The sequence below is a fragment of the Sporothrix schenckii genome (genome assembly GCF_000961545.1).
Source record: "Sporothrix schenckii 1099-18 chromosome Unknown Cont44, whole genome shotgun sequence".
Taxonomy (NCBI): Eukaryota; Fungi; Ascomycota; class Sordariomycetes; order Ophiostomatales; family Ophiostomataceae; genus Sporothrix; species Sporothrix schenckii.
The window spans coordinates 642372-664628 of record NW_015971145.1 but is presented as its reverse complement, the minus strand read 5'-3'; the positions used below and the strand labels follow the sequence as shown (position 1 = coordinate 664628).

General features: G+C 53.9%; 5 protein-coding genes and 2 non-coding genes across 7 annotated transcripts; 4 read left to right on the top strand and 3 right to left on the bottom strand.

Moving 5' to 3' along the window:
* Positions 1 to 1275: 1275 nt before the first annotated feature.
* On the bottom strand, positions 1276 to 2514 carry SPSK_09350 (uncharacterized protein; the record flags this gene model as incomplete). The annotated part of the gene is made up of 1 exon (XM_016735924.1): positions 1276 to 2514. One exon carries the CDS (start codon positions 2512 to 2514, stop codon positions 1276 to 1278), a length of 1239 nt encoding a protein of 412 aa, XP_016586940.1.
* Position 2515: 1 nt separating this feature from the next.
* Positions 2516 to 4234, bottom strand: SPSK_08982 (uncharacterized protein; the record flags this gene model as incomplete). The annotated part of the gene is made up of 3 exons (XM_016735564.1): positions 2516 to 2954; positions 3041 to 3745; positions 3816 to 4234. 3 exons carry the CDS (start codon positions 4232 to 4234, stop codon positions 2516 to 2518), a joined length of 1563 nt encoding a protein of 520 aa, XP_016586939.1.
* Positions 4235 to 6489: 2255 nt separating this feature from the next.
* SPSK_08873 (uncharacterized protein) lies at positions 6490 to 8370 on the top strand (the record flags this gene model as incomplete). Its single annotated transcript, XM_016735459.1, has 1 exon — positions 6490 to 8370. One exon carries the CDS (start codon positions 6490 to 6492, stop codon positions 8368 to 8370), a length of 1881 nt encoding a protein of 626 aa, XP_016586938.1.
* A 618-nt stretch (positions 8371 to 8988) lies between these two features.
* On the top strand, positions 8989 to 9080 carry SPSK_11270. Its single transcript has one exon. It is a non-coding gene; the product is annotated as a tRNA-Pro (tRNA).
* A 434-nt stretch (positions 9081 to 9514) lies between these two features.
* SPSK_11250 lies at positions 9515 to 9602 on the bottom strand. The gene has a single exon. It is a non-coding gene; the product is annotated as a tRNA-Pro (tRNA).
* A 2502-nt stretch (positions 9603 to 12104) lies between these two features.
* On the top strand, positions 12105 to 13960 carry SPSK_08890 (MFS transporter; the record flags this gene model as incomplete). The annotated part of the gene is made up of 3 exons (XM_016735476.1): positions 12105 to 12365; positions 12449 to 12510; positions 12610 to 13960. The coding sequence occupies 3 exons, from the start codon at positions 12105 to 12107 to the stop codon at positions 13958 to 13960; spliced, it is 1674 nt and encodes a 557-aa protein (XP_016586937.1).
* A 5954-nt stretch (positions 13961 to 19914) lies between these two features.
* SPSK_09067 (uncharacterized protein) lies at positions 19915 to 21537 on the top strand (the record flags this gene model as incomplete). The annotated part of the gene is made up of 2 exons (XM_016735647.1): positions 19915 to 21300; positions 21373 to 21537. The coding sequence occupies 2 exons, from the start codon at positions 19915 to 19917 to the stop codon at positions 21535 to 21537; spliced, it is 1551 nt and encodes a 516-aa protein (XP_016586936.1).
* Positions 21538 to 22257: the final 720 nt, after the last annotated feature.

The window sequence follows — 22257 nt, the reverse complement described above, 5'->3', positions numbered from 1 at the left end:
GTTCGTGCCTGCTGTGCCGCCTGCCGCCAGTCGCCTGCACTATTCCGTGCGCTTGTTCGTTGTGTCTCTCTGTCGCCCCGGGGTTTCTCGTATTTGTCAAATTTGTTGATTCAGAGGTGGGCAGTCGCGATGCCCACCTGGTCACGTCGGTCCCCGTCCCCTCGAAGTGTAGCGCGGTCGAGGATTTGGAGCTACAGGAAAGCGCGGCGCATATCGAGGAGCCGGAAGGCAGGAGCGCAGGTTGCTTTTGATGAGCTTCACAAACCGGGAAAGAGCAAGACAGAATGAAATGGCGACAAACAAAAAAGGCAAGAAAGAAACAAGGAAAGCAAGCTGTATTACGTGCGTCGCCCTGCTCCTTCCTTCTCGTGTTGCAGATTCTCGCAGCGTGGCCGCGCAGCGTCGTATTGGCAGGAGCAATCAACCTCAACGGCGCCCATGTTCCTTCTTCAGCGCCTCATTACTTGTCCGAGTCTTTTGGCGTTGGCATGTCTGCCTCGGGGCTGATAGCGACCAATGGGGAAGAGCCTGGGGAGAGGAAAGAGCGAGCAAGAGACAAAATAGTGGGGCGCTCGTTCCAACAACAGTTCCTCCCCCAAACTCGTGGACACATCGGTGCGCAATCCACAAACTAATACGAGCCAGAGTAACAGGGTGGAAATGCCTGCCCAGGGCCTGGTAAGCCTGTAAGGGATTAAATTTAGAAGCAAATAGTGGGCTGTCTGGCAAGGAATCCTCCCCGCGTAAAATGATAAGTGACTTTAGGCTCCAGATTGAGGCGCACATACTACGAAGGTGAACAACAAATCTCGTGTCCGAATCTAAAGACTTTCTATTCGAATCGTGGGGCTGTGTTCAAGTCATCCATAGACATCAAATGCAGCCCATGTCCTCTCACCCGTCGAGAAACGGTGCTCCGAACTTCAAGGATTCAAACTAGCTGCATTGTTCAACTGCTTCGAAGAGTCTAGCCTTGTTAACAAGGCCGCGATCCCAGTGTGTCCACGTCTACTTCCCAGGTTTTTACCAATGGTTAGCTTATCGCCGGTGTATTACCCGGACAAGGAGTTAGAGAGCTGGGCAATGAAACAACCTCGTCTTAATGTTCAGTTACTTTTTTCAAAGTGAAGCACTGGATTCGTAATCACAAGCAGGTAAGTACGTCGTATCTATGTAAACAAACAGTTCAACCCAACGCCAAAACCAGCACCATAAGGCGAAATCAAAATCAAATCAAAATCAGGCAGAGCCCCAAAACATCAACATGTCGTCCCCTTATTGGTGAGAACGGTAATCTTCGCGGTGCGGACCCCCGTATCCATGTTGGGGGTTGTAATAGCCAGCATCGTTCGCCTGCGACCTCGTCAGCGGCATTGCATCATACGGCTGCGTCTCCATCGGCGGCAGCGATACTCCTGCAGGTCCCTGTGGCACGGCCCCCGCCACCCACGTCACTCTGTCGTAGTACTCCGAAGCCTGGCTATGGCCGGACTCTGTGTAACGAGTGTTTGCTATGTGCGCTCCCCCGCCCGACCCGGACACGGGTGGTCCGGCAGTGTGTCCATAATGGCCGTAGTGTCCGTGCTGTCCGTAGTAGCCCCCTTGACCTATGTGCGCTTGTTGCGGGACATTTGGTGAATATGCCGCCCCGTGCGCACCCTGCGGCAGCTGTGGGTGGGGAGAACTCGGCGCCAGATTCACTGAAGGCAAGCCCGGCGCCGGGTCGACATGCTGAGACCCACGGTGCGGGGCCGGCTGGAGGGGCGGCAGTGTACGTTTCTCAGACCGTGATCCATTCTTCTTCGATGCTCGCTGTCGTGATTTGCGTGAGGAGGTGTGAGACGGCGGCCCCATCGGCTTTATAGGTGTCTCTCGCCGCTGCACGTTGGATGCTTCTGCAACTTGAGCAGTATATGGGTTTGTCTCGGCCATCTGGTGGAGGAAGGGCGAGCGCTGTGGGTGCAGTGCTTGCGCAAGCCCCTGTCCTGGTGATGCTGGGTCGGGAGTAGACTGTGCTAACACATACGGGAGACTCTGTATGAGAGAAGCCGCTGTAGTTGGTACGCCACGCTCGTTGGGATCACCATTTTCCGTGTCCGCGGCTGCTGTTGCGTCACCTGTGTGCTCACCGGAAGGATTCCCAGACAGATCCGACGGTGAGTGCTGCAGATATGGGTCGTAATTTGGCACAAAATAAGATGAGGACGGTCCTGCCAAACTCCCCAGATTGCCAATTTCCTGTTCTGGCGGCGCCATCGTGTACTGGTAGCCACCATTTCCTAATCGAGGCTGCTGTGCAGCTGGGGCGTCTTCGGAGGCTGATGTCTGGAGGGTTGTGGTACCTGTAATCGAAGATACATCGGCCGAGTTGGGAAACCCATACAAACCAACAAACGCTTGGAACGTAAAGCTCACAGTGTTCTTAAGCTGATCTTGCATTTCTTCCGCGCTACAAGTGCTGTCGAAGCGCACATCGCCTTGTCGCACCTTGGCGGACAGAAGTGTTTGAAACATATCAACGAATTTTTGCCTCCCATTCGACTGTTCCAAGCTGCTCCTTGGTACCGCTGCGTCGTAGACTTTCAATTTTGCTGTTAGCACGTTCGCTCATTCGATTGTAGCCGCTGGGATCTCTCCCCAAATGATCTCCCACTCTTGAAAACTCACATGGTGTTGTTGGCTCGTCAGCCTCGGGGAAAAGAACTCGCCAAATATCATACCAACGTTCTAACTTGTGCTTTTCTTGACTCTTCTTGTGGTTTTTGCGTTCCAAAGCAGTCCATTGGGCCTCGCTGATGCCCTCTTTCAACGATGGGTCGCCCCTCTGGCAGACCTCCTCACGTTGCCGGTGTTCAGTCAGCTGCTGCTGAAGCCAGGGGACACTGTTCGATCCGGTGAAGATATGATAACAGCGGTCGCACTGGACTGGTTTGTGCCTCCGCTTTAGATGCTCCCTGGTGACACAGAGAAAGTTAGCCACTGACACACTTGACTAAGGATATTTCGGAACAACCTGTCAGTAACGAAAGTTTGTACTTACTTCAGTCGTTGGATGGTCTTGAAACCTGGGCCAGCACACGTTCGATACTCGTCCTTCCGAGACGATGCCGGAGAAAAGTGTCGAATCCCGTACTTTATGGGATCAAACTTGTGGAAATGGCAAGCTAAATACAGGTCCTTTATTCCTTGGGGCAGTCCCAGAAAATCGGGACTATCATTCCCGCGCTCGTCATCATCATATTCGTCCTGGTCGTTGTCAGAATCAGACTGATGGCGTCTCTTTCTTGCAGCCCGTGAGGACCGTAAGCTTCCGCGGTGTGCGCGGAGTGACTCGGGAGAGTCGATACTGCCATTGGTGCCATCGTCACCGTCGACGGGATCCGCCACTTCGATCTGCCAATTGTCAATCTTTTCTTGTACAGACTTTGCTCTCAGTCTGTGGAGATATGGGATCAAAGTCACGGCCAGGTCGATATTCCCGCCCACAGCGGCCAAAATGTCAGCGTCAAAACTGTCATCATCCGTGTCCCGGTCACTGTCGCTGTTCTCGCTGGTACTGGGGCTGCTGTATTCATTGTCGATGCCGCTGCCAATGTCGTTCTCGGGACCGGCAAGCGTAGTAGGCCGTCCTGAGTGCAGTAATTGGGGCACTTGGCTGAATCGTGATAGGTTCGGACCTGGTGTCATGTCTCCGCTTCTCTGCCTGTCTACTTCACTGAGTGCGGTTCCAGATCTAGTCGACAATCTGTGAGTATTAAATTGTAAAACAATACCACAAAGGGTTCTGACATATCACGGGCATGTCATATACCTACCCACTATCAGATTCTCTCCCCGAAGAGTCGGCGTCGCTCTGTCTCGAGGAGTCATCCTTTGTTCCATCCGCGCCTCTATCTTGCAAGAGCAACGATGCAGCCAAGCTGCTGGTGGATGAGGGTAACGATGCTGCCATATCAGTAACAGGAGACGATGATCTTGATATCTCGCTCTCGGCCCCTGAAACATAGGTGTCTGCACCCGTCTTTTCGACTGGTACGAAAGGGGCTCTTTTATACGGTTCCGGTCCGCCTAGAGTTGACGCATGCAAGTGCGTGGCAAAGCCTTCCCGCTTTCCTGCAGGCTTCGATGGAAGAACTACCAAATCGGTTTTCTTTGTGCCAGAGACCTGTTGTGTCTTCTTCATGTTGTCATGCGCCGTTGACCGATGCGGGGCCATCTTGGACTGCGCTCCCATGACGGCGCACAACGATTATGCCTGATCCACAAGGTCAACCAGTGTAATGATCCGAAAGAAAATAGAAAAATAATAAAGTGTAGCCAGCAAATAAATTACTCCAGGTTAATGACAAGATCTGGAGAAAGTCGAGAAGCCATGGTGCCGAGGAAGGGACAGGAACCAATCCTTTTCAACACTTCTCGCAAGGTCTGCCTCGACATAGAGAACGATCATGTTTGCTGCCTTTGCGTTATTCTCGTCCCTGTTTAACTAAAACTTCCTTGTTGTCTTCTCAGCTTTGTGCTATTCTGGGCTCTGGGCGTCTTTGGTCCATTTTAGTCTGGTTTTCCATTGCCTGGAGTCCTCATTTGACGCTTGCTTCGTTGTCGATATGTTTGTAATTGGTGATATTTCGGTGTCATCTTCACCTCACTTGCGTCCCAACGCAGCTGCGTCGGTGAAAAGGTGGCCTGGTGAGGTCACCTTGCTTGGTTCACACCAGAGAAATCCATATTAGAGCATGTGCCACTTGGTCTGGCCAACAATGAGTATGTGCAATGTCCTCTTTCAGGCACTTTGTGAAAGGCCAAAACCACACCGAGGGCGGGCTCGTCAACCCATTCGTCAAAGCAAAATTTGCGCTCAAGGGGTCAGGGACCTTTCCTGAGTACCTATTTAGAACAAAGGCATGTGAAGCGCTGATGTATCTCGCGCAGCCTTGCTTTATGCAGCCGTCGAGGGCGACGCCTGAATGGTCAGATCCAACAGAGCTTCCACGCAATTGCGTTGGCTCGCAACTGCACGGCTGTGACGGACAAATCAGACACGGCGAAATTCACCACTCCACAACTCCACAGTTTTGTTGTTCAACGACTGCAGGTCTCCCAGCGAGCCAGGCCCAGTTTGCAAAATTACTTCCACTCGCCCGGTGTTTTCAGCTGTGCAGAGAGGTCCGTGTTTCTCGCGCCCTGCGTACGTCGTTCATTCCACTGAAGTATCCAGTTAATCTTTTTGAGGTTCTTGGCTGGCCGGTTTGGATCCTCACGTCGGCCTCAGGAGGTGCTGTCGGTGGGTCGTCTCTTTGCTGCCATCTCGTAAATATGGCGTGTGTACTTGAACAAAGCGCGCTTATTTATTGCTTTCTTTTTGTTGTTTGTCCTTTGGCAACAAAATATCACTAGTCGTCCGCAGCTACATTTGTGTCAAGGTTCTGTGTTTAAGTATGTTTGGAAGGTCGCCATATGCCTCTCCGCCAAAATCTTCCAGAATGGACACCCACATTACCTTCCACCGAAGTTTGGTTGCCGTGATGCTCACTTTCGCACTTGTAAACCTCGCTTCGAGACCACGCTTCCTCGCTCCAGTCACGCCCCGAACCTGCGCTGGTCCTCTGGGGTAGCCATCAATGATCAATGGTGTGTCCATTCAAGCTGGGGGGAGCGCCAGCGCTATTCCGGTACCAATGGACCTGTGGAAAGTCGTTCTCCGTTTGAAATCTATCCCCAGAACAGGCTCTATAGCTGGCGTGTTGTAAGATGGCGAGCTTTTGTCGAACATGGTCTTTGTATTCGGTGTAAGAGCTGATGGTTCGTTAAGCTAGCTGGCAGTGTTGACTTTGAATGGTTAAAAGGGCGACTGGTGAGGAGGAGATCACCAGCAATCCACAGCACAAACGTGCCAGGTGACGACTGAAGCTCGTCAATATGGAAGGAAGCCAACAAACATGCTTGGGATGGATGTATTTCGTTTAGGAAGGTGCAATGGACCCGTTTCCATACTTTTGTGTCGCCCCACCTGGCACAAGCCCAGCATTTCGAGGGCAAACGCTCGGTGAGGGGAAGAACGATGGGCACTTCAAGCCTCATTTCTAAGCCATATGTCCAGAGGACCCGGACTCCAACTGAAGACTTCCCAATACGGTCACCACAAGGACACGGCTTCCTAACCGGTATCATGGCGGCCCTTCACAACTTCCTTAATCACGGCATGCAGAAAAGTATGGCAAGGACGCCGAGGATCAAGATGGAACGCGGCTTCCCGCCGTCCGTGATTGCTTCATGATGCACTGTTGACTGGTGATGCATGTCTTTAAGGTCAAGACGTTGCATCGTCGACACTTTCCACCCGCATTTACACTGGTACATCTTCCTCTCGACCCAATCCTAGACGCGGTCCTTGGACGATAATCGCCTACCTATAAGACAGCCACCTAAAATCCAACATCTCTATCGATATCCGTCTCTCCTAGGAGATCCAGTGCATCAGGCCCAGACATGGGAAACCAGCACTCGGTTGAGCGACAACTCCGCCACGCCCGCGGCAAGCCCGTCAATGAAAAGACATTGAAGGAGTTGGACAAGGTCTTTTGCCAAAACCCGGAAAACGCACACGACGGCGTGTGGAATGTGGTGCGGGACCCCGGCGTCGAGCACCGGCGACGGGGTCGGGATGCCAAGCAGCGCTACGTGCAAGCTCGACAGGCGGTGCATCTATCTTTGGCTGCCTCTCACGGGCATCTTATTGGCAGCTCCGAGGCCAAGAATGGCCACAAGATCGCCGGCAACGACCAGGCTGCCGATAAACCGACGTGGGTGAACTGCGTCGGCGAGCAGGCCAACCGGCCGCTGGTGATTGTGAAGCCCGAGTCTCTCCAACAGCTTGTTGCCGTTCTCGCCGACGCACACAGCCTTCAGCAGCGTGTGCGTGCCGTCGGCTCCGGCCACTCATTTTCCGACATTACCTACTCGACCGACGCTATGCTCGTCGACATGACCCTCCTGAAGCGGGTGGCGATGGTGGACAATGGCGAGGAAGGCATCGTCGGCACCACCAAGCCTGTCCAGGTCAAGGCGAACAAGGCCGAGAGGGGAGTACCAGGGCCTGCCGGCGATGCACTGCTGACGGCCTGCAACCGCAGTCGCAATCTTGCGCGCGTCCAAGCAGGCGTCACGATCCGAGAACTCAACGAAGAGCTGGACAACCGTGGCCTGGCCCTCCCCAACATGGGCGCTTTCGACGGCCAGACCGTTGCCGGCGTCATGTCGACCGGGACACATGGATCTGGCATCGGGTTCGGGCCCATGTCCAGCCTCGTTCGTGCGATTGTGCTGGTCGTCGCCGACGGCACCGTCTACCAAATCGAGCCAGCCAGTTCCCATGTTGGCAAAGGGCCGCTGAGCGACCCTGCTGCCTTCCCCCGCACCATCGACGGGCTCCCTGTAGTGCTCAGACAAGATAATGACTGGTTCCGCACGGCCCTTGTCTCCATGGGCTGCGTCGGGGTGATTTACAGCTACGTGATTGACGTGACGGAAGCCTTCCATGTCCGCGAGCTGCGGTCGGCCACGAGATGGGACGAGGTGCGAAAAGAGCTTCTTCCCGAGCTCTGGGCGCCGGTTGCGCCGGCGGTCGCCGGCGCCCACCATTTCGAGCTCGTGCTCAACCCGTACATGTGGTGGTCACACAACTCGTGCGTACGTGTCGAGAGGAACCGGGTGACGGCCGAGACGCAGCCCTCGGGTGCCCGCAAAGACTGGCTCAGCACGCTCCTGGAGCAGTTTGGCATCCACTCGATCCCACACCTCCTTGGCGTGCTCAAGCGGTTCCCTGCCATCAGCCCCATTGCCATCAACCGCGCCATTGCAACGCTTGTCGAGAGCGGCCCGTATGTGGACAAGAGCTTCCGCGTGTTCAACCTCGGGCCGGCCAACAGCATCAAGGCGATGGCGATTGAGCTGCACTGCGACGCCAAGCAGTGTGTTCCCGTCATTGACAAGCTGCTGGACGTGTTCCGCGACGAGGCCAAGCGCCATGAGTACTACATGACCGGCCCTCTGGGCATCCGCTTCATCGGCGCGTCCGACGCGTTCCTGGCGCCGCAGGCTGGCCGCATGACGTGTGCCATTGAGCTGGACATGCTGGTCGGGGTCGAGACAGGAGCCAAGCTCGCGCAGGACATTAAAGAGCGGATGTGCACAGACAGCATCGACTCCCCGCGTCTTCATTGGGGCCTCGACATTGACCTTGTGACGGACGACGATGTGCGGTCGTGGTATCCCGATTTCGAGGCGTGGCATACAGTCTACCGCCAGCTCAACTCGACGGGCATGTTCAACAACAAGTTTACTGATCGCCTGGGTATCAGCATTTTGTAGGGTCAACCTTCATACACCTTGAATAGTAATAGAATAAATTAGATTAGTGAGGCAATGCCAACATACAAGTGAAGAATGTACGAACGACCTATAATAGTGTACTGGCGCCGATATTGAAGAGTCAAGTTGTATTTTTTTGGCTGTGCAATTGATATTTTGTAAACCGGTAGTTAATTTATTTTGTAGTTTTAATGTGTTAAACAGATTTCTCGCGGATTCTTATTTGTTTGAAAAATAAAATAAGAATAGTAAAACAAAACACGACAACAAATACTCGTTCAAGTGGAAATCGCCAAACCGATACTTTGAATAGAAGATGTTGCTGTAAAAATCTGTACTGCGTGAAAGATCCTATGTCCTGATTTAAGTAAAGATTGCAACGACTCTCATTAAACAAGTTAAACCACGTCTCCTCTCAATCAGAAGTCTACAAGGACCGATAGGCTAAGATGTATAAATTAAATAATCAAGCAATATTTTCTGACCATGACGATGTTCTTTAGACTTCTTGACAACGGTTTAAGATGTTGTTGTCAAGCATGTCAATTTTGAGCTAAAATTGCGCAGGCTACATATGTGCTAAAACCGGAAACTTAGCCAACGACTAGAAACGTATAAGGACTGTTGGTCTAGTGGTATGATTCTCGCTTAGGGTCTACCCTGAGTTGTAAACTTGCGAGAGGTCCCGTGTTCGATCCACGGACAGTCCCCAACTTTTTTGTCTTTTTTTTGAACGTCTTGTGGAAGGCACCGCGATAAGTTTCTACGACGTTGGGATCTCCTGTAATATTTTTGCGAGCGTCGCGTTATAAGGGAGTTTGCGACTCGAGCCTTTTCATTCATACGGAATTAGTCCGATTACAGGCAACGGCGACCGACCAACGAGACAGCCAAATATGAGAAAAGGGTTGCCCAAGAGAACTACGCTGTTTGGTATTCTCTTTACCTTCCACAACTTTTTGATGTGCTGTATTTTCCACGTTTATAACCCACGAGGATTTCCAGTTAGAAAAGAGCTGCTGCTTAGGGGATAAAGCCCAAGAAAAGTAGATAAAAAAAATAACATACTATTGGATCTGGTATACCGTCGTAACTTAGTTCTAGCTTTGTCCAACTTGGTGACGTGTTTAAAAGCAAAAATTTGGGGACTGTCCGTGGATCGAACACGGGACCTCTCGCATGCAACTCAGGGTAAGCCCTAAGCGAGAATCATACCACTAGACCAACAGTCCTGGGAGTGCTGCAGTTCCTATTGGACACAGGCTTTGATGGAGAAAGCCGGCTCCTATTGGAGCTTTTAAACCGGCGACAAGGGTGACGAAAAGCGGACGGCCATTAAGGCGCTGTAATTGCAGCGTTGTAAAAACCCATCTCTCGGAGTCAAATTCGCGTGCGCAGGACGAGAGGGTGGGGTAGTGCCAAGTGAATGGCGGACATTGGCGCCAAAACCTCTCGTGAGGCGAAAAACGAGACGGCGACGATTTCATCCCTCACAAGTCTGCTTGTTTCCTTTCCGTCTGGACAGCAATCGTGACGTCACTTGTCGAGATTGACCAGTGCCTTGCTGTCTTTTCTTCCCCGGATCGATTCTAGTCGGTGAGATTTTGACCCTCGTGATCACTTCTTTGTTCCCTGCAGCTAATATTCCATGCCCATTGGCAAAGTCTGTGCTCAGTATTTCGTACAGAGGAGGCTGTATTGCGTCGTACCCTTGTTTCTTTTGAGCCTTGCACCGTTTGGAGAATTACAGCGGTGGCTGGGTCAAACCGGACTAAAAAGACGGAAAAGTGGCCGCACTCCCCAACAACGAGTCTATCTGCTGGATCTGCACACCATTTCGTTGGTTTGCAGAGGTAATCTTACGAGTAGAACTTTGCACATGGAAACCGGGGTAGTGCGGCGACTGGCCTGGAGACATCAAGGGGAATCGGCGGGTCTTCAGGGCCCTACGACCCAACCACTGTTAAGCTTACTGCCCATGAAGACAAAAAAAAAGAGTCTTGGACCACTCGGCCATTTCCTGGTATCGCTGCTCGTCTGACCTCTGTTCCCCTGTAGCACCGTCCAATTCGTCTGAACTCACCCCCCCTCGCCCCCAAATAAAACAGAAACAAAAAGAAAAGGACAACGCCATCCGACAGCCGCCCAGAGAAAGTCATTGCTAGGGCGTCTCTCTCGCCCGAACTAACCTGGGACAGTGCAAAACGTGTGCTGCCAGTTTCCCTTTTTGTCAGTATCCCCCGTCCACCGTCGTGAGACTAAAAGCCAACTAGGCCCGGCCTATCACCACCTTGCTCTCACGCACGAGTTGGCCAAAATGCTGTGTCGGCTGTCGTTTCTGGTTCCAGTTGCTGCAGCCCACACCCTCTGCTGTCGTCCGTCATACACAGTAATGCGGCACAGTTTCCCATCCTTTGCTGTTTTCCTGTTGGGCTATGTCGTAACTTTGCAGGAATCATTAAAGTATGACCAAATCTTCGGCGCGAGAACCTTGACAAGTGTCGAAAAAGTGCAGTCGTGTGAGTTATTTCTGCAAAGAGTAGCTTACACGTGCGGAATGCCATACCAATGCCATATTGCTCTCGTGCCTCCTCGTTCTTCCCTACCGGCCAGGGCAGTATCTGGGCATGCCAAGTGCTCGTCAACACCAACACCTATTGCATTCTTCGTGTGAGCGTATTGGAATCCTCCAGGTCACTGAGGCCACCCACGGCCATCCTGCAGCTTGCCAAAATAAAGAAGAGTGCAGAAATTTCTGTCCGTCTGGATCACGGCCCTGGTCTTCGCCCCATGTGCCCCCATCCCAGTCCTGTTCATGTCGTTCATTCCCCCCTGCCGAAGAGTGGCCCTCTCCACTCGGTTACCGCTGCCCAGGCTCCGACCAAAATCGTCTAGCTGCAAAGTGGCCCCCCGTACGAGAACAAACAAATGAGACGGCGCAGAAATCAAGGAACTTCGTCAGCGTGCGTCCCCCCAAACCTCTACCCATGCAGAAAAGTGAAATGTAAGCACGCAGTTCTGGAACGAATTACATGGTACGGCGAACGGAGTACGAATTATTACGAAGTACGGCTGCAAGCACACTCACTGAGGGCCACCGGGCCTCACTGGCAATTGCCGGTTCTTCGCCCTCGAGTACCCCCATTGCACTTATTTCCCTGTTTTACGCGTCCCTTGGGCAAATCGGATACTTTTGTCTCCATCCTACACCATGTATCTTTTTATTCACCTCCTCAAAACGGATCCGTTTGACCACGGCGCCCCCATATGGCGCCAAAGCGTCAACCAACAATGCACGTGTAAGATGCGCTGAAAAGCTCGAGGCCAAGACGCCTCTTAGCTTCCAATGGGACGTGAATGCCAAAGCCTGGGGGCTTGCCAAAACAGTCGGCATCACAGCGGCACGTACATAACTGCGGTCGTGCCCGCCGATCCTTCGTTATCTCTAGAATGTTTTCGATTGTTTTTCTCCCCTTCTTAGCCTTCTCTCGAAGTTGTTCGATTTCCCCGCAAACCGCTCTTTCCCAGACAAGTCTTGCCCTCCTGCCCCTCACGTCTTTATTTACTTCCTTCCCTTTTCAGCCTCCATGATAAGTTGCTCCTGCCGTCACTTCCTTTCGTAAACCCGGGCATCTCTCGTGCCACCCAGGAGTCAAAAGCAGGCCACACGACCACCGGCCCGCACGCGACTCGCTCTCCCTTTCCATTGAGCACCATTGCGGAATTCCTCAGCCATGGCGGACCTCGAAGCACCCTCCAGCGCGCCCGCTCGGCCGCTCCCGACCTACGGCGAGGCCGTCGGCATTGCGCCGGAGGCGACAGCCACCGCCACTGGTGAGAGCAACAATGGCAAGATTCCGTCCGAAGACGAGCGCAAGAAGGAGGAGCAGCTCATGCGCTCGTCCGAGGGTTCGTCCCTGCGCGAGGGCATCGACATTCTCGGCCAGCAGGACGTCGACCCAGCGCTGACCCAGAAGATGCACCTGGTGAACAATGTAAGCACACGAGCCTTTGCGGGAGGACGTTGCCGGAGCAGGAGGGCCCCGCGTTGAGAACGCCTGCTAACCTGTGTGTCTAGGCCATTGACGACATTGGCTGGACCCCGTACCACTGGAAGCTTTTTATCCTGAACGGCTTTGGGTGCGTGTCGAACTCGTTGCGCTCCGTGCTTTTCATTTTTTCGCGGAACTCTCTCTGCTCCCCAAGGACGCGGCAAAGCTAACTCACAACCCGCTGTAGATATGCCGTCGACTCGCTGATTCTCCTGCTGCAGTCCATCATTGCGACCTCTGCCTACACTGAGTTTGGCGGCACCGGCTACGACAAGGGCCTGACCATTGCCGTGTATTCGGGCATGCTGACGGGTGCCTTGTTCTGGGGCCTGAGCGCCGACATCATCGGCCGTCGCTTTGCCTTCAACGTGTCGCTCATGATCTGCTCGATTGCGTGCATTTTGGCCGGCGCCATGCCCACGTGGGCGTCCCTCGGCGTGTTCATTGCCTTTATCGGCTTCGGCGGCGGCGGCAACCTCGTGCTCGACACCACCGTCTTCCTCGAGTACCTGCCCGGCAACAAGCAGTGGGCGCTCACGCTGCTCGCCGCCTGGTGGGGCCTGGGCCAGGCCGTGGCCGGCTTCATCGCCTGGGGCTTCATGTCGCCGGGCTACCTCAACTGCAGCTCCGTCGCGACCTGCACGCGCCAGAACAACATGGGCTGGCGCTACGTCATGTTCACCAGCGGCGCCCTCGTGTTTGTCATGTCCATCCTGCGCCTCACCGTCATCCGCCTCAAGGAGACGCCCAAGTACCTGCTGGGCCAGGGCGAGGACGCCGCCCTCGTCAACACCCTGCAGAACCTGGCCGCCAAGTACAACCGCCCCTGCTCGCTGACCCTCGAGCAGCTCGAGGCCTGCGGCGTCGTCCAGACCGCGCAGGGCCGCGCGACCCACCGCAGCGTCTCGTCGTCCGTCCACCAGACCGTGCAGCACTTCCGCGGCCTGTTTTCCACGCGCAAAATGGGCCTGTCCACCCTGCTCGTCTGGCTGTCGTGGACGTGCATTGGCCTCGTGTACCCGCTCTTTTACGTCTTCTTGCCCACCTACCTTGCGACCCGCGGCGCCAACTTCAACGTCTCGACCTTTGACACCTGGCGCAACTACGCGCTCGTCAACGTCTCCGGCATCTTCGGCCCCGTCCTCGCCGCCTGGCTCTGCGAGATCAAGTTCCTGGGCCGTCGCTACACCATGTCCATTGGCGCGGTCCTAACCAGCGCCTTCTTCTTTGCGTACACGGCCGTGCGCACCGAGGACCAGAACATTGCCTTTAGCTGCATTATTGGCTTCTGCCTGAACATCTACTACGGCACGCTCTATGCCTACACGCCCGAGGTGCTGCCGAGCGCGCACCGCGCCACCGGCAACGGCGTGGCCGTGGCGTGCAACCGCGTCATGGGTATCCTGAGCGCCGTCATTGCGACCGTGGCCAACACCAGCACGTCGGCGCCCATTTATGTGTGTGCGGCGCTGTTCATCGGCATGGCGTTGCTTAGTGCGCTGTTCCCCTTTGAGCCGCTGGGTCGTCGCAGTTCGTAGACAACGAGACGGTGAGACGTCCGGCTTTTGACGTCGACAAGGAGAGGAGGCGTCGGTGTGTCCTTGCATTGCATTGTTGCATAGTCTGAGTTGGGAAAAGAAAAACAAAGCAGCATCAGTATTGAGCATTTCAGCATTGGAAAGGAAGAAACGAGAGAATCGGCCGGTCCTCAACAGACACGGGCAGAGCGGAGATGGTCGCAGTTTAGATACCCCGCGGAGGAATACACGTCGAGCGGCGTGTCTTTTGTTTTGTGATGTTCTTGTGTTTTGGTTCTCAACATACCATATACATTTCGTCTTTTGGACCATCCGTGAATGCATCCCGCTCGCATACCAGACCGTGAGACCGTGTTAGCCGTCGCGCGAGAACCATGCCGGTCCGCTCAGTGCCCGCTGTTGGCGCCGCACATTGTAGAACACTCGGGGCGTGTCATTTTTGCGTCTGTTCAAGTTTGGCTCAGCACGAGTCATGCCCCAAGAGCCTGGAAACTACCCTTTCGGCGAGGCAAGGAAAAGTCACGATAACGAGAGGGCTGTCCACAAGCCCATGCTGTACTTCCGCCAAAATGCTCTGGACTCGAGCAAGCTCCCCAAGCTTCCCTAAGCTTCAACTGGTATGAATTACCCAGCCAGCTTTTTCGGTATGGTTGCAGCCTCCGCATCCCCCTCCTTTTCCGATTATCTAAGCTCTCCGATGTCACGTATCGATGTTGCAAGCCAAGTACGAATTAGACGGCGGTCAAATAATGTATGGAGTATTGGCGTGTCGGAGCTGTGAGAAACGCGCTTTCTTGTCACGAGAGTATGTGCTTGTTTTCACAAGTCAAACCTGCAGGCAAAGCTGTAACGAAATCCACGAAACCCACGAAACCACGGATCCAATGTCTCTTTTTGCATGTTGGCCCGAGCCCACATGAGTTTCTTATTAGGTAACAGAAAGGCCACAAAGGTCCATCCGCTGTGGAGGATCTGGGGCTCGGGGGAATGGGGGAGAAAAGTGACCTGGAGAACACCATTATGGAGGAGGACCCTGACTGAGAAGGTCGACTCTCGGATTCTCATGTGTCTCTTTTGGATCTTTTGTTTAAAAAATACACCAGCTTATAACGTTTACAGGTTTGCAAGTATTTTGAAGGGTGGTATTGCCTTACTTCTTTCGTCTGCCGAAGTCTATGCTCGTGTCGTCTGATCCCAATACGATGCAAGGCGATCATGACTCTCACGAGAGTCCGGGATTGCATTCTCTCTTTCCTGAATCACATGTCCTCCGTTTCTGCATCTTTGTCCGTGTGTGTATCGTTTTTGCCTTTCTGCGATCTGGATTCTGACAGCACCATTGACAATTGACACTTGGAGCTGCAGGCCCTGCCTGTCTCCACAAAATACCAACAGATGCTACGTTTGGTCTGGGGAGGCGCTACTGTGTTAGTTGGAGAGCTACGTTCGCATGCTCCTCACGTTTTCGCCATTCGCCTCATGTTCCTTTGACCCCGGATATTCTGGCCTTGTGCCAACGAAAAGTCATAGACGAGTCATAAGAGCATGCAGTCTGGAGTACGGTAAAAATATGGGGTAGACAAGGGGGCAGCGACTGGGTGGAGAGACCGAAGATTGAGGCCATGGACCAGGTAAGGTGAATATGGTGAAGCCCAAATGGCGAAGACGACGAGACACGTTTTAAAGATTAAAGATCGTCGTTGATCTGGAAAGAGCGTGCAGCGCAGAAAGGGATTGTCACCAGCAAGGGCTGCTTGCGCGGGAGTGCCAAAGACATGGGATGAGCCGGCATCAACGACAGATAAGGACGGATCCAAGAGATAAGAAGTGCATCGTGGCCATGGCGACATCACCACAAGGTCGGTAATCTTCCACATTTGCCTCCTATCTCGTGTTGTCGGGATTGGACATGGGTATCATATCGTATGGGATTGCCTCGCTTCGTATCTCGCGGTGTTGGCCAGTGTTTGTGTGCTTTGCTTGCCGTTCTATCCTTCCTCTACCACCGTCGTTATCTGTAAACAAAAACCCGTCTCCATACGGCGTACAGATGGCAACAATCCAAACACGCCTCCTCGAACTTGATGGTGCTGGAGAGGGTATGAGAAATCAAGGGACGACAGGAGGGTGGAGACCAGGCGTCACGTAGCACCTGTCATGCTGGTGTGAGAAACTGGGCTGGGGTTGAGGGCAGACAGATAAGAAGGTCAAGACGTGAACGAGAAACCCAGAAAAGTGGTTTCAGGGTGACCATGGCTAGAACGCTTCAACGCTCTTTGCTTGCCAGCTGCTAATTGCTTGTAGGATCTCGTATCGCAGCCCTGTACAGAGTACGTCGTGGAGAGAATAGGCACTGCAAGATGAACCACGAGTCTTGTAATAAAAGCTACTATCTTGGAGGCTTCAGGTTACAACGCGCGTGGTCACGGGTCCGGGCCTGCCGTCAGAAGCGCGTGTCGTTTGGTGCTCATCGTAGTTCTGGGAACGGGCAGTCCGCCGCTGTTATCTATGCAACAATGGCACCGCGTACGATGCAAAGGCGGTGGGGCACTTCGTGTCAGTCATCTCATCAAAGATCAGAGATGAGAGGAAATATGCCAAAGGAAGCCCAAAAAGAACAAGAGTAAAGAAACGGACAAGTTCAGAAGCGAAGCAACACGAGGCCTTCTAGTGCCTCCAGCTGAACCGGCCAGCACGAAGGCTCGATGGTATGCTTCATTGTGTCTGCGTGTGGCTGCAGAGCGTGAGCGCAAAGGTGTGTTGGAGATGGTGTGGTTTGCAAGGGGCAGCAGAAAAAGACAAAAAGGGTGTGCCGGCAGAAACAAAAAGATGACACTAGACAAATTCTACGAAACGTTACATGAGAATTGCACGAGATCAGTGGGCAGGAGCCAACGCCAAAAAAAGCAAAGAGAATGGACCAACGAGGGAAAGAGCCACCCTCCCGCCACCCACTATCCCTACCCAGCAGCACCCCTCCACCCTCCAACCCCTGGAATATGCGGAGATGCACGCTTGGCGACTCCATTGCATGAGGCGCCGAGGGCGCCTTTGTTGTATCTTGACAGAGCCTCTTGGTGCTAAAACGACTTTCCGGCACTCGCCTGCCTGAACGGGCATGGCTCCAGGTCTGCCTCGCTGCGAAGAACCCAATAGGCGACTCTGCAGCCCAAACCCGAGCCTTTGTGGCGTTGCTGTTGGGCTTTTGCTCCTTACACGGGAAAGCGGAGATCCTTCTTTGACTACTGGCCCACTGGGCCAATCAGCTGCCGTTCATATTCGGTCCGGCCTTATCGATCTGGGTGTGGACGATGCTGGGGTTCGCGCCAAAGCCCTGTGACAGTAAGATACCTCTTTGTGTGTCGACGGGCAGTCACGACAGTTACGCCTTCCTTCTGCGTTGAACTGAGCTGAATGCGCTTTCCCTAGGCGACAACTGTACACAATGGGTGACAAGTATCAGTCTGCCTTGTATTTCCAGCTTCCCATTCCCCCAATTTCGTATCTTAATTCTCTCAACGGCACGGAAGACGTCAACTGGCGATCGACAGCACCCCTATCTCCCTGGAACAAGGGATACGAGCGCGGTGTCTTATTACCTGCGCAGGTTAATTACGCCGTCATTCAGTGCTCTGGTGTCTCGTATCCAGTGAGTCCGATCCCCGTCTGGCCTGAAGTTCATTTGGTCCCCTATTTTTGTTTCCTCGTCCCGATTCATCCAAAGCCGAACACTGTGTCTCTGCCATTGGTCAACCACAGCATCCTGCTGCGTGCATCTACGAACGGACGCAGACATAATTCCTGCCCAGTGGTTATCCCCCGCTTCGGAGGCTTGGTCTGCCGTCTCACTGACCAAATCCTGCTGCGGCACTCGGATCTCCCGTAAGCTGAGGCTGCAGGCAAGACAACACGAGCAGAGAGAAACGGACCAGAGAGCATCAGGAAGCATCAGAGTGAAGGTCGGCGGCAGCCAAATCCCAAAGAAAGAACACGTCGCTGACCAAATCCGACAATCACAGACAAAAACACGTTGGACGCGAAGAAACAACAGGTGCGTTCGTACATGTCCACACCCCTGGCGTAATCTACATTCCCTGCACATCCCATCATCGTCACCCCGGACGTTGTTCCTTTTTCCACGCCACGTAGGCCCACTACGGTCGCGACATCCCCAGTCTAGTGGCGCTGGTGCTTGTTGTACGGAGTACTCTTTGTATTGCTCTGTCGTGCCTAGTGTTTTGCTGTTTCTCTCTATTTTTCGGGTGTCACCTTTGAATCCAGCACCGGCACTGCTGCTGTTCTCGTGCTGCGTTTCCCGACTCGTGTGCCCCCCTAGTAGGAGAAGTCGTATTCTAATCTGAAATCACTTACAGCCTGCCCCCCCCCCAAAACGGACTCCTGAACCTGCCAACGCGAGACAGAGATTAGGGTGAACCCACGGATAGACGAAAAGCTTGTCACGTACGACGTCGCCCCACGCGCCACTCGTGTCGTTTCCGCTCTACATCGTACACGCCTCTTCGTGTCTCGTGCGATTCGCTCTTTCACTTGTTTTCTTGTCACTTCGCGTGGACTCTCCACTGTCTTCCTTCCCCTATCTCTCTGTTCTCCATCTTCGACTCTCGGCCTCTGCTGGCCGCTTGATACAACTCCCAGGACGCTACCTCTCACGCCCTCAACTTCGACGTCGTGCTCTCGCCTCGTCCATCCACACCCTCCGTTTTATCTACCATTGTCTGTGGACGCTACCACGCTACCGCCGTGCTACTACCACCCGTTGCTGGCCTGCCGTTGCCCGTTCGGCTCATCCACACGTTAGTCCTGACTAGACCCAGCCTGGTGGCTGCTACCTTGCACAACCTGTGCGTACAAGTGACCTCTGTTTCTTTCTCTTTGTTTCTCGTTTGCCCCCGTACTTCTGTACCGCTTTTCTTCTGGTCTTCTCCACCCTCTTTTCCCCAGTATCACACCTGGCTCGTGTTCCTCCACCCTACCAGTATAGACGACCAGCGACCTCTGAACCCTTGGCACCTACCACAAGCAATCCCTTGTTCCATTTGGTCCATTTGTTACTTTGTGTTTTGTATGGTGTCCTGGTCCTTTATTTTACTTTTTTTTTATCTTCTGCGTTTCTTATTTCCTTATCCTTCTGCAACCTTGCCGCGCTCTAGCCCTCTTTCACCCGCACCAAGGCTCCATAATTATTCTGGGTCTTTACACTTCCTTCTTATTTGAACCTCGTGTCTTCCCTTCTTTTTCGGTTTACTTCTCGTGTCTCTTGTTTCTTGTCTTCAAGCAAGGATATTAACCTGTACGACAGACCCTAGTTCAGGTCAGGCTTCCGAACCGGCGGCTTTTCTTATTTCACACCTTCTCTTCTGTTACTTTCATATTAATATCCCACCGGTCGGCTCCTCGATTTAGCCGTGCCCTTTTCCTGTCTTCTCTATTCTGTACTGGACCTGGGCCTTCATATTCCGCGCCTTTGCATCGCTTGGACAGGTTATCGTCCGGCTTGAACTGTAAGTTCCTTTCTGCATTTAGATTGTGTCTCTTTTATTACTGGGCCACTCCACGTCACCGCCTGCATCCTGCACCCTCACGCCACGGGCTGGACCATCCGCACGAAAAACACAAACAGCGCCCGTCCGCACGAACCTCAGTTTCTGTGCCCGGGTCGTGGAAACTGACTTTTGGCCCCATTTCTCGTTTTTTGGGCCCTGGCTCTCTCTCTGTCTTTTTGTCCACAGCGCGGATTCGCATTTCCACGCGTCTTCAAAAGAGCCGCCACGCACCGTCAGGTCCCAATTCGCACCCTCGACATATTCCTGGCTCTCTTTCTCTTCTTTTGACGCGTTGTTTGCGCCTAGCAGGCATTTCTCGGACCTTTGGTACGGAAGACTAATCCCCAGAAAAGAACAGTGTAATCTCGTTGTTGCCTTGACATTCACAAAATGGCCGACGAAAAGAACGTCAGCGCCGTCCCCGAGACAGAGACGGTTGCTGCCGCCCCGACATATGCTCCTGAGGAGGTCGCCGTGCTCGGCCCCGAAGGAAATGTGATCCGCCCTCCTGGCTGGAAGTACAAGGGCTTCCGCATCTTCGGCAAGGAGCTTTGGTATGCCTCGCCTGAGATCCAGCTTATCATGGTCGCCTTTGTCTGCTTCCTGTGCCCGGGTATGTTCAACGCCCTGTCCGGCATGGGTGCCGGTGGCCAGGTCGACACCAAGGCCCAGGACGCCGCCTCTACCGCTCTCTACTCCGTCTTCGCTGTCGTCGGTTTCCTGTCCGGTTCCTTCGCCAACACCTTTGGCGTCAAGCTCACCCTGTCTCTCGGTGGTATCGGCTACTGCATCTACTCCGCCAGCTTCCTGTGCTACTCGCACACTGCGAACGACGGCTTTGTCATCTTCGCCGGTGCTTTCCTCGGTCTCTGTGCCGGTCTTCTGTGGACGGGCCAGGGCACCATTATGATGGCCTACCCCCCCGAGGACAAGAAGGGCCGCTACATCAGCTGGTTCTGGGTCATTTTCAACCTGGGCGGCGTCGTCGGCGCCCTGATTCCCCTGGGCCAGAACATCCACACCACCGCTGCCCAGACCGTCTCGGACGGCACCTACGCCGGCTTCATCGTGCTGATGTTCCTCGGCGCCGTGGTTGCCATGCTCCTGGTCAACGCCACCTCGGTCGTGCGCGAGGACGGCTCCAAGATCATCCTCATGAAGAATCCCTCGATCAAGACGGAGATGATCGGCCTCAAGGACACCCTGTTTGACGACCCGTGGATCCTGCTGCTGTTCCCCATGTTCTTCGCCTCCAACACCTTCACCACCTACCAGACCAACGACATGAACGCGGCCTTCTTCAACACCCGCACGCGCGCCCTCAACAACCTGCTGTACTGGCTGGCCCAGATGCTGGGTGCCACCGTCTTTGGCTACGCGCTCGACTACCAGGGCATCCGCCGCAGCATGCGTGCCCGCATCGCCCTCGTGGCCCTCGCCGTCCTCACGTTTGCCGTTTGGGGTGGCGGCTACGCGTGGATGAGGCTGCAGCTGCCCCGCCCGCTGGCCACGCCCAAGAACCCCGACTACGTCCCGGTCGACTGGACCGACGGCGGCAAGATGTACATTGGCCCCATGTTCCTGTACATGGCCTACGGCTTCTACGATGCCTGCTGGCAGACGTGCATCTACTGGTTCATGGGCGCGCTGTCCAACTCGGGCCGCAAGGCTGCCAACCTGGCTGGTTTCTACAAGGGCATCCAGTCGGCCGGTGCGGCCGTCTTCTGGCGCCTGGACGGCGTCGGGAAGCCCTTCCGAACCATCTTTGGTGCTACCGTATGTTACCCGTTCCCCGCGATGTCTTTCCGTTTTTTGAGTCTTTTGTTTTCACAGCTAACGCATTTGCAGTGGGGTCTCCTTGCCGGCGCTCTCATCGTCGCTGCGCCTCTGATCGTGCTCCGTATCAAGGACACGGTCACCATCGAAGAGGACCTGAAGTTCTCGGACGAGACCATTGAGGACGTCATGGCCCCTGGCGCGCTCCAGGAGAAGACTGTCCACCACGACGTTTAAGCCGCCGACACTTGTCCGTGTCGTGACGGACGATGACAATCATTTTGCGATTTCTCAAGTGACGTGTTTACGATTTTTCTGCAACAGCGTCGTCTGCCGAATTTTCTGGGATGTGTGGAGCAGGAAAGGCGGACAAGCAGGGTCGACGTGGTGGGACAAGACAGCCTTGTTCTCTCGTGTATCTGCTCCTGTCTTGTCTTTCCGAGCATGTTGATGGGATGCAACCGAGGTGTGCAACAAAAAGCCAGTGTCTGGAACGGAGCTGGGGACTTGGGATGGCGATGGCTCATTGAACTGAGCTGTTTTGTCTTCTTTTCGTCTTGCATGTCTGCCGGCACTGGCATGGGAGACCTTTTTCAAATACCTCTTTCCCTATTGTCAAAGTTACTGTTTCTTTTCTCTTTGTGATACCTGGCATAGTCCTCTCTTAGTACTACTACCTGCCGATTAATAAAAGCAAAGCAATTCTTTGTTTGCGTGCTGTTCTTTTCTTGTGCATGTCGGATGATACGGAGTACGGGGGTCATGTCCAGCCAGGCACACAAGTCCGAGACTAGGACGGAAGCATTACCAAAGATGAAGTGCCAAAACATGCAAAGAAAAGAAACGCCAGCGATTGGCCAATGGGGACAAAGTCATCCATATCCATAGCCGATCTCGAAATTCGTGCCAAAAGAGTCAGTGCACTGGAATTACAAGCGCCTCCGCTCTAGATGCCAA